This window comes from Gregarina niphandrodes (assembly GCF_000223845.1).
Source record: "Gregarina niphandrodes unplaced genomic scaffold scaffold00054, whole genome shotgun sequence".
NCBI lineage: Eukaryota > Apicomplexa > Conoidasida > Eugregarinorida > Gregarinidae > Gregarina > Gregarina niphandrodes.
The window spans coordinates 28,605-39,722 of record NW_011645821.1 but is presented as its reverse complement, the minus strand read 5'-3'; the positions used below and the strand labels follow the sequence as shown (position 1 = coordinate 39,722).

General features: G+C 56.4%; 4 protein-coding genes across 4 annotated transcripts; 3 read left to right on the top strand and 1 right to left on the bottom strand.

Moving 5' to 3' along the window:
• Nucleotides 1-2,589: 2,589 nt before the first annotated feature.
• On the top strand, nucleotides 2,590-4,188 carry GNI_166650 (hypothetical protein; the record flags this gene model as incomplete). Its single annotated transcript, XM_011134906.1, has 1 exon — nucleotides 2,590-4,188. The coding sequence occupies one exon, from the start codon at nucleotides 2,590-2,592 to the stop codon at nucleotides 4,186-4,188; it is 1,599 nt and encodes a 532-aa protein (XP_011133208.1).
• Nucleotides 4,189-7,741: 3,553 nt separating this feature from the next.
• Nucleotides 7,742-8,520, top strand: GNI_166640 (proteasome subunit beta type; the record flags this gene model as incomplete). The annotated part of the gene is made up of 2 exons (XM_011134905.1): nucleotides 7,742-7,828; nucleotides 8,020-8,520. The coding sequence occupies 2 exons, from the start codon at nucleotides 7,742-7,744 to the stop codon at nucleotides 8,518-8,520; spliced, it is 588 nt and encodes a 195-aa protein (XP_011133207.1).
• Nucleotides 8,521-8,746: 226 nt separating this feature from the next.
• GNI_166630 (putative ARF GTPase activator) lies at nucleotides 8,747-9,739 on the bottom strand (the record flags this gene model as incomplete). The annotated part of the gene is made up of 2 exons (XM_011134904.1): nucleotides 8,747-9,579; nucleotides 9,643-9,739. The coding sequence occupies 2 exons, from the start codon at nucleotides 9,737-9,739 to the stop codon at nucleotides 8,747-8,749; spliced, it is 930 nt and encodes a 309-aa protein (XP_011133206.1).
• Nucleotides 9,740-10,349: 610 nt separating this feature from the next.
• Nucleotides 10,350-11,078, top strand: GNI_166620 (eukaryotic porin; the record flags this gene model as incomplete). The annotated part of the gene is made up of 1 exon (XM_011134903.1): nucleotides 10,350-11,078. A coding segment is annotated over one exon (729 nt), but the record flags the coding sequence as incomplete, so codon positions are not given.
• Nucleotides 11,079-11,118: the final 40 nt, after the last annotated feature.

Genomic DNA, 11,118 nt, shown 5'->3' with positions numbered 1-11,118 from the left:
CTCCCATACGTCTGTATGCGACCAACAGATTCCACAGCTCGTCCCTCAGTCTCTGGTCCAGCTGTCCCGTGCCCTCCACGAATACCTGCCGCTGCCTCTCGAAGGGATCCTCCGACTGCTCCTCTAACACTGGTGGCTGCTTTTTGTACTTCTCCGCAAGCCGTATCTCATCAACTGCGCCTCTCTGCGCCGCCAGGACCAACGCCTTCCCGGACCTTCTCTCAATCAAACCAAACCGCTCCAATTCTACCCTCCCAAGGAGGTTCGGGACCCACGGTTGGTCATGCACCGCGAACTCTACATCGTCCGTTTCGCCGTGCACGGTTACCGGTACCGGGTCCGTCACGGGCAGTGACCCTGAACCCAGCACTGTGCTTACTTGCTGTCGGCGCTGCGACACTCTTACGCCAGCGCGACCGCAATCCTCTCTCCTCAGCAGGCTTACCTCTGTGCCCGTATCCTGCTGGAACTCAATCTCGGCCCCCTTCACGAGGGCCCTTACAGAAAACTTCGGCCATTACCCGACCCTCCGGTCACGGTTCCCGCGACTCGTGGCTCCAGCGTCGTGTCCTCTGTCGGCTCATTCCGACGTTTCGCGCCCCCTGGACCGTCATTCGTCACTACCTTCTCGACCGCGGCCACTGGCATGCCGACGTCCTCTCCTGGCGCCGGCTGGCCCTTCTTTTTCTTGTCGGCGCTCAGTTCCTTGCTTACGAACTTTTGCACCGCCTTCAGGTAGTCGGTCCTGGTTCTAGCTCCACGGACATTCAGCACCGCTTTGCCTTCTCCGACCTCCACGAACGCCTTCAGTCCTGAGTCCTCGTCTGTGAGGTAGTGCCTGGGGCACATCCTTGCCCAGTGCCCTTTCCGGCCGCACTTAGCGCACCTGTCATTGCCGTGGGGGCAGTCTTTCTCATGGCTCCTCATGTCACAGCTACCACACTTGTTGAAGCGCGCCCCGTCACCCGACGTGTCCGAATCTGACTCTTGCTCTCTTGCGGGCCACTTCATCGCAGCGAAGACCGGTCTCGCTCTCTCCGACAGCGGTGCGAGCTTATGGAGGACCTCTATCACTGTCCCATCGCCCCTCCTGCACTCGAAGTGGAACTCTTTCGCCCACCTGTTGTCTGCCGCCGCGCTCAGAATGGACTGTCGCAACAACATCCCCGGAATCGTGGTCCTTGTGCCGTAACGGACCTGCAGCCTCGTCAGGCGGTGCAGCCGTGTCGGCAGCAAATCGTGGAGGGTTGGCACCTCTTCCGGCGCCGGGTAGACGCAGGACCTGAAGCACCGGCTCTCTACCGCCACCCCGGGGCCTCTCCTACACCCATTCAAACGCGCTCTGACGGTGGCTGGCATCCAGGCCCACAGTCTAGCCACCAGCGTTTCGTCGAGGATGTAGTGGCACTGCTCGCCGACCGCCGTCGCCACGTCGTCCGCCCACTGCTCAAATTCTTCTTCTGTGATGGCGGTGAATGGCGGGAGGCGGCACTTCGATAGCTTATCCTCCCAGGCCTGCTGCTCGCGCGAGTTAAGCTCGCGTGTCGACACACGCCGCTGGCGACAAACCCGTCGTCCTGCCCACTCGCGCACTGATCGAAGAAGAGCTGCCCGATCTTTTGCCGCACTCGCCGAAGGGCTGGCAGTCGGTGGTTCGAGCCGCAGCCCGCCCAAAAGCCCGGCTACGGGACATGGCGGGCCTGGAACACCACGCGGGTTCCGAAAGGGTCCAAATGGTGGGGGTAGGGTAGACCCGATGTTGGTCGACTCGGCTCACGTTCGACCGATCTGACCCGCAACACTACCTACCAAAGCGGGCGAACACACCTCGCCGACTTCCAAGTCCTCCACTACGACCTCTTCCAACGGACATGGAGGTCGACGCGTTGTGTGGCTTCCATTGTGCGGTGTGCTGGCGGGTCTTGTATTTCTTCTGACTTAGTATGCTGTGAGGATTTGGTGACAAAAATGTCGACTTGCGGGTCCCCACTGTGGGTCCCCGTTTACGGGTAAGTTGACGACTGCAACGTCTCTCGCAAATCGTTCGTGGCAGGACCGTGGGCATTACGATGCCGGCGGAGTATTTGGAAGAAATAGAGGATCATCCCGGAAGACAAAGCCGTGGTCGAGTACACGGCCTGGTCGAGTTACAGAATCTCATACTCCCACCCTAATGCACTCGTGCTTGCATTGAACCGGAGGTGAACACATATTGCCCGCCACTGCCGCTGCGCCTTCTGTCCTGCATCATTCAACATGCAAGTCCTCCTCTACGACATCCTCCAACGCACCTCCCGAGGTGGAGACGGGACCTACGAGCTACTGCAGTGTTAGCTCACGTGCTGAGGAATCCTTCTGAGCGCCAGGCAGGGTATCCCGGTGTGTGTCGAGTTTGTTGACCGAGCTTGTTGACCGAGCTTGTTGACCACGGTGTCGAACATACTGCCGGTGGGTATTGATGCAAAACGCCTAGGCCGTTTGCTTTTTTGTTTCCGCGGGACGAACTTGATTGTAATGAAGACAGTGGCGGCTACAGCACGACACGTGGAATCAGGGATGCTGGCATCCCTGCTAACCCCGGAAGGGACCATGTCGGTGATAGATGACTGCACTGCTCGGATAGTCGAAATCGGGGTGCCCGGAGAAAACCCGTTATGCGGTGTAGTGTTAGTCCCTTGCAATGAGTTATGGAAATTGGACCGACCTGACGGGCAGTTAACCGACGATGGCCTAGAAGACTCTTGCTCTGACTTACTTTCACTCGGTCCTGTCTCAATTCAATATTCGTCGTCCGGTAGAACCGCCCACGCTGGGGAAGCCCGATTTGAAGGTGCTGCGCCTTTTGATGTGGTTCGTGATGCCAGTGGGCTGAGGATTATCCGGTCAAGCAAGAAGCCGTCCGTGAAGTATGTGGAGTCAGTTATTCTGAGCGCCATTGAAAGGTATATTGAAGAAACGCACGCGCGTGAGATGAACCCGCAAGTGATGGATGAATTGTGCGTGGCGGTGTTCGGTAGGACCCGAGCTAACTTGATTGCCGCAGAATTGGAAGTTCGCAAGCCGACTGTAGTGTTGAGTCGTGCGCCTACCGAAGAAGACCTGCCCGAGTTGTTACCGAGCCTGCCCGAGAGCTGGCAGCCGGTGGTTCGAGCCTCGGTCTGTCCCAAAGAGCCAGTGCAGGACGCGGTCGTGAGTCGAGATCCCGTCATCCGTAGAAGATGGTGTTCCGAAAAAGCGTGCGCTTGGGCGACGGGGCTGTCGTTAACAGCCACTGTGATCTTAATGTATGTTGGCTGGGAGATAGTGAATAGACGTGGTGATACGTCCGGAGTAATTACCAGGAACGAGACATCCGGAGTAATCACCGGCAACGAGACGATCGGAGTAATCGCCGGGAACGAGACGAGAAATAGCGAAATCGTAAAGACGGCGATTCAAAGCATGGGCGGGTCGATTAATTTAACAGGTCTGACTTTTGGCAGCAACACGAAGAAGCTACCAGTGGAGGCGTCGGAGTTAGCCTTACTGCGGGTGGCAGACGAGATGAAGTGTACCGAGATGTGGAAGAACCAGACCTCGAAGATGCCCTGCAAGGAGTGGGGGGTTTTGAGGTGTACGGACAATTCTCTTCCGAAAAACGAGACATGGTTCCCAGGACCGATGATCCAGTGTTACGACTATGGGATGTACTTAAAACAAAATGCAGATGAGATTATGGATGGTTTGAAACGTCTCACAAAATGGGACGATTGTGAACATGTGTGTACCAGTGAGAAGGAACGATTAGATCTTTTCCGCCGTAATGTGGTACGTCAATTTCCACCGGGTTCCGCGTTCTACAATGATGAAGACCTGAGATTTAAGGAGCACGATAATTTGCTCAATTTCACGCCAAATCCTAAGTGTATGCTATCGTGCAAACCGAACCAATGCCAAGACGAAAGTTTCGGGAAAAAAACGCGTACCTGTAACTGCGGCTTCGCTACCGCCACGTGCGTCATCGAACACAATAAAACACAAAGCCACATTAACTTCGCTGACTTCGCCATACGCCCGTTCCATCTACTTCAACGCGCTATCAATGAGACTGACGGTAACCTCACCGGCGGTGATTTAGCTGGCGACAATCACTCCCTCATCCAGTGCGATATCACCTGTAAAGATTTCCAGTCGCGCAAACGGCTCTAGTCGATCAACTCACACGACCACCGTGTCCCGGACTGCCCGGCACACACAATGTGTCGGATACACACAATGTGCCGGATACACACAATGTGCCGGGCACACACAGTTTTTGACAAGAGACTATTATCTGATATTGTCTGGGGTCGAGTTGCCTCAGCCCAGGCTCTGGAAAAAGACGCATTTCGACTGAGTGCGACCCATTATTATGGGAGGTAAGCTAATGATTTAGTACTGACCGTGTGTGCAAACGATTTCATGTCGTAATGTACATACCATACACTGTGTGTGTGCCCCTTATGGCAGACCCCGAGGCGGCAGACCCCATGGGTCTCATGTCACAGGTGGAAGTGGTTGTGTTTGGCCAGCCGCGCGGCCCGCCGAATTTCTGGGACGAGACACCAGCTTCGACCAAGTCTCTGTGGTCCCCCCGGGGAGCGAATTGTGGCGTCTGACAGGCCCCGGGTTGGTCGAGGGGAAAGGGCCAGCAGTATACACTACAGTGGCCTGCGGCTGGCTGAAGAACTACGCCGGCCCGGACACTGGAATCGGTTGCTGTAAGCACGCGTTGATGACCCAAGACTGGCCGGTGGTTCACGGAAGAATGAAGTGCTAACTGACGAGTGGCGACGTATATCACGACAGTTAAAATCGCGACGCTACCTATTGTCTTTGCCACCCACGCAAGTGAGACGGTCGTGCAAAAGAAGGAGGGGGTGACCGAAACGCTTGGTATGCAAAGGGGGTGGTCTGTACCCGAACACCAGTACATGGATCTCACCTCTGTACTCGGATCTACCCGAACACCTTGCTCTCGACTTGCATGATCACCCCACTGACATTGTCATCCCACTTGCAAGTGGCGACTGACATGATCACCTCGCTTCCGGATCAACTTACGACTCTTGGATCAACTAACCATCGGGGTCAACTCACGGCGCTGGACCGAAGCATGTGGAGGGGGGGACCAAAGCATGTAAAAAAACCATTGTGCACGTTTTGGCTTCACGGGGGACCGCTTATCCCGACCGCTTATCCCGACCGCTTATCCCGAAGAGCATGGCTCCCGAGTCGTATTGACCATACCCTGAGTAAGCGAACGGGGTCTACCGTTTCAGTGGTGGGCGATTTGTTGCCGCTGATTCGTCCATGGTGAACGGGCGGGGTAGCGTTATTGTCGTTGACCTTGTGTTCGGCATCGCTGTCGACAGCTACGATGTCTGGCAGTTGTCCTTACATTATCAGTCGCGGGAACGAGTTGTGTCGGGGGCATGTATAGCAATTACTTTTGAGGTCGTTATGTCCCTGGACGACTCATCTTCGAACGAAATTTTGGACGGAGTCAGAATGCGTTTGGTCTCACCCTTTTAACCAACTGAGGTTTTTTTTGGATGAGGACAATCTCGTGCATAGGATCGAGTGAGGTAAACCTGAAATTGTTGTCAACCCGGACGGCAGCCGTCCGGGCATGAGCGACTGTGAGCCGTGGGTAATTGATTTGAGTGTGCCGGGCGAGCAAGCGTGTTCCGCGGTGGTCGTGGTGCCCCGCGAGCAGGGATCCCAGCCCCATCCTAACTAGCCCCGATGCCAACCATGCAAACCTGGGCGACCCGGTCCCTGGGCGGCACCTTAATTATCTGCCCTTCCTGGGGTTACGTCCAGTACCAGAGAAGAAGAGTCAGAATAACCAAAACCGGCGCAACAGTCAGCCCGTGGGTACCCGGTTCTTACCTTCTTCTGCGTACAGCCAAACGGCGACCCCCCAGTGAGACCGGCGGCTCCGTTAGCTGCTTCTCGCCCAACGAGACTGAACGCCAGCTCCGCTACCGGATTGCGCGAACACTGAACGTACCCGCCATCGGGTTGATTGGCATGACCACCACCCACCCGTTAACAGGAATTTCAACCCGGCAAACTACTCGGTGACGCACACGATGGCTGCCAACCCTGTTGACAGCTCGTGGTGGACCACCCCAGACGAGCAATGATGGAAAGCATTCGCACGTGACAGATGGTCGTTTTTTGAGACGAGGCCCAACGACATCGAGGTGGCTCATCGCGCCTCAGTACTTGGAAGCAACCTACGGGCCCTCGAAGCCCATTCCGAAGCTGCCCTCGAAGAAGAATGTCTCTACGAGCTCTCACTCCGCCTTCAGCGACAGCGACCTTCGACAGAAACTACTACTACTACCTACTAGCAAGAGCACATCTGGCCTTCCGACTGGCTCACACTGCCTATTCTCCGGACCCCTCCCTCTCTTTACTCTCCGACCCTGGGCGTCATACCCTTAAATCACTGACATCGTCTTAAACCCTTTCTTTCTCTTATTTATATTGGTCGCTGTGTTCTTGCTCTACCGACGTCAGTAAAGGCAAGAAGCAAGTAAAGGCAGCAGTAGAGCAGCAATGGACTTTAGCGCGTTGACAAATTACTTGGCGACAGCTGCTCTGGAGGATGGCACCGACGCACTGCAGAAGAGGATGGCAGGTGCTGGCAGTTGGCCGCATCCTGAAGGGCCGACTGAAGAAGGCCTACAATGGGTGAAGATTGGTCTTCATCCAGTAAAGCGAAGTAGGGCACCAGTTAAGGGGCCGACTGCTAGGGCGGTGGAAGAACCGTTACGGCACGCACCGCCAGCTGATGGACCCCATAGTACGTTTGACCCAATGCGAACAGTGCGGCGAATGGGTCGGGCCAAGCCATTGGATCTCAAGATCGAAATACAGGCTCTACCAGTGTGGGCAGCCCAGACACTTGGCCCGGGTATGCACGAACTAGACGGTTGGGCGTAGTAACGGTTGAGGACGTCCAAGACATCACGGTTCTGTGTAACGAGATCGAGAGGCCGTGCTGTAGAGTCGCAGATCAAGAGTAGAGGCGAAGTACCACCTGCGGCATGAAGAAGCCTCGCAGCACGAGCAAGTAAGAATCTTACGGGGCAAGGGCCTGGGTCGACGAACGAGGAGTAGGATGGCACGGGAGTAGTCCAACGAGACACCGGGCACCAGGCATGCAGTAGATAGAAGAGCACTCGAGCACGACAACATCCGCCTCACAATCAGCAAGGGTGATTCATAACAACTCACTCCAAGTCAACAAACCCGAGACGGAAACCGTGGTCTCTCCAAGCACTCCTATCTCGACCAACATTAGCTAGCATGCCCACTACAAACTGCTGTATCAGCTGCATGGGCCGGTTTAGTAACCACCCCGCGAGGGACTCTGGATAGCCAGAGCCTACATCGGTCGTGTAGGACGCTGTGCAATGGCGGTGATAATTCTATGACGCGATGGAGGGTGGGCTGAGGCCTTTTGCGCCGTTGGGCAGAATTGAGGAGCGCGAACAGCATGCACAAACCTTTTGGGACACAGAGAAGCTACAAATAGACAGACACGTAGACACACTGCGTCCTGCCGGGGCCACGACTTTCACCCGGATACCACAGGAAACTTTCTCCCGGCCGACGCGTCGCTTGCGGTTGAACACGTCGTCTTGATCCCAACAACGTCCTACCTGACCCGACAGAAAAGAGTTGGGGATAATTTATTAATTAACTCATGGACACAGTCATCGGCATCAAGGGAAAGGACTTCGTTCTGTGTGCAGCCGATAAAAGCAGTGCCTACTCCATCATTCGTTTAGTCGTACGCGCACACGTCAAGCCTGCACGCACACGACTCCCGCGCACACGAATCCCGCGCACACGAATGCCGCGCACACGTACTCCGAGCGCACGGCACACACACACGACACCGAATCCACCATTAATCCGAGTGGGCAGTTAGCTACCGTGTTGCGGTCGGCAGTGCAGTCGGTAGTACTCACAGTTTGGTAGGACACGCAAGATAAGGTGTGCGAGTTGGATGGGAACAAGTTGATGGCTTGCGCGGGTCCAGACGCTGACCGGCAGAACTTTATGGACTACATCCAGAAGAATGTGCATTTGCGTCGTCTCATGTCGCAGGGGCGTTCGCTGAGTCCGAAGGCGACGGCGAACTACGCTCGAACGGAGTTGGCGCTGGCGTTGCGCAAGGCACCGTACCAAGTCGACGCCCTCGTAGGCGGCATCAACCCCGTCTCGAGAGAGCCGGAGCTGTACCTGCTCGACTACCTCGGCACGCTCGTGGCCAGCGATCGGGCCGCACACGGTTATGGCAGCCACTTCATATACGGCCTACTCGACCGCGAATACCAACCGGACATGACCCTCGAACAGGCGACCGACCTCGTCCGCAAGTGCATTCACGAACTCAACACGCGATTCCTCGTCCACAAACCCGCCTACCTCGCCAAAGCAGTCACGGCCGACGGCAAAATACAGCTCGTTACCCTCTAACCACAAAACGCACCCACTGGGAGTCGAACCCGAGCGGTGCACACACGCCCGGACAGAAAGCCCTTGGACACTGCCACGTGTCGGACTTGCTGCGTCGGTGGCGCTGCGTCGGGGCAGGCTGCGTTGACGCGGAAATGTGATCGCGTTGTGCACCGGGGCCGTGTTAGCGCAAGGTCGTGCCGGGGAAGGCTGCGCCGAGGCACGATCACGCGGTAGCACAGCCACACTAAATTCTTTCGTTTAGGGCCTGCGTTAAAATGTCCAGATTTGGAGGGGGCTGTGAAACTCCTTTTTGTATATAATCCAACCCCGTCTGGACCACGTCCAGACTAGCGCCAACAGCCGGAGGAGGATTCGAGCTGCCGGCTGCCCACAAGTCTTCCATCATTGCTCCATTGTCTTTACCGGCCGCCGCGCTCTTGCCCGCAGCAATGCCCATTGCTGCGTCATAACTACCGGTAACACCTGCGGCTGCGGCTGGTTGAGAGTCCAGGACCTCAGCCAGTTGCTCCGCCATGCCCTGCCGCGCCGACCAGTTCGGGCGATGGACCGAGCACGGGTTTTGGAACGGGTTCTGGGTCGCGGTGAACAGGTCTTCCGTCTGCCCGCTCGGACTCGAGCGCGACGGCCCCCGCGAACCCGCACTCGACGCTCCGGCCCACAAGGACGAACTTTGGTGCGCACTGTGAGTCGCACATTGGTGCACTGGCGAATTTTGGCGCGCAGCGTTGGGTTGGTGACCACTGAGGGTGACAGCGCTGCCACTCACGCCCGTGGTAGTCCGTGAGTCTGCAGGGCCGGCGCGCTCGGGAGTCCACTTCCGGTCTACGTATTTGGCTTTGATGAACTGCTCCATGTCTCTCCGGTTTTGATTTGACGGTCGTTTAAACGTTGCGGGTAACTGAGCCTCCCAGAACGAGTTGGCTTGTTGATTCCCGATGCGCTGACACGTCTCCACCTGGCTCACGGTCCACTGATCAAGTGCGATCGAACGGACCTGGGATATATGTGTGCCTAGCGCCCGATGGATCCCACTGCACTCTATACAAATGAGTATGCCTAGGAGCAGTAACATTAGTACGTCTCGAGGAGTGGAGTGCTAGGCGGTGAAGTGTTCAGTACCTAGGTTGATCGACGCCCATCTTGGGTTGGGTGCATGACAGTCCGCGCACAGGTTGTTGCCAGGCAACTTAGTGAGGGTTGCAGGCGTGGCTGTCATGAAATAAAAATAGTTTTCGATCGAGCACCGGTTTCCTTGTCTTGTAGGCACCTCTAAGGAGAACAGAGATTGCGGCACGGAGATTGCGGCGCGGGTCCGATCAGGCTCCCGTTCGAACGTTCGTGTTCGAAAGCTCGTGTTCGGACACACGTGTGGTCATACTAGGTACTTGTACGTCATCAGGATCGGCGCCAGCCAGGCGTTGGTGCGCATGAAGATCCCGAACTTGACCACGCGCGCAGCGGTTTGCCTGCTGAGTGCGCGATACATTTTTTTAAAATTCGCACCTTGGATACAGGGGCGCGTTGGCACTTAGTGTTCTGGTTACAACTCCCTCAAGTCTACGGAAAATGGTTAGTTTTAAGGAGCTGTCGAAGCCAATTGACGAGATTCTGGATAAGCAGTACGTCCACGACAAGCCCTGGGCGGTGGACCTGCGCCACAAGCTGGAAAACCCGGTAGGTTGACACTCGTGCGTGCAGGCAGCGGGCGTCACAGGAAACTGTGGCTCACGCGTGAGTCACTCACTCACTCACGCGTGAGTCACTCACTCCGTGAGTCACTCACTCTTCATGGTCATCTCGTGTGTTCCGACGGGTTGTTTGTGTAGATGTTGAAGCACGTGGCCAATATGGCTGAGGATGGTCGTTTGAGTTGTGCTTCTTCGACGGGAGTGGACTTGGGTCGTGTGAACGTGACTGGATTCATGGGGATTGATGGTAGTGGTGGATTGCAGATGACGTACAACACAGAAGTGGGATTGAGTGTTCAGTCTAGTGTAACGAGTGCACAGGCAGGTACGGCGGCGTTGTTGGGAATGCCGCACGCGGGAGGTCGCGAGCAAAAAGTGGATGTGCATCTGAAGTACCGTGGCGACCCGTGGCAAGTGCACGCGAGTGTGGAACCAGTTGCTCGCAAGTGGGCGGTGGCGTGCGTCGCACGCTACCCTCTCGGCAACTCATCGGTTGCAGCAGGCGTCGATGTGAGCGGATCCGCTACAGCTCCACCTGTCTTCTCCGGCGCTGCACTCGCCTACGCATTCCCCACCAAAGGACACACCGTAACAGGCTGCCTCGCCGCCGCACCCTTCCGCGACCACGCTCTTGGCAAACTCTCCGTCGCCGTCGCATCGCAACAAACGAACCATTCCGAGATGGCTGCCCGTTACACATACACACCCGCCACTGACAAAACCGAACTCTGTCTCGGAGGCGGCTGGCTACTAGACACCAAGACCAAACTCACCTCTCTCAAAGTCAAAATCAACCAGGAAGGAATACTCGCCGCAGCTGTGACCCATAAACTCAATCCCAATGCCAGCCTCACTGTTGGCGCCTCAGTAAGCTCCCTCCCCCCGGTTCTTAGACCACTACCCCCCC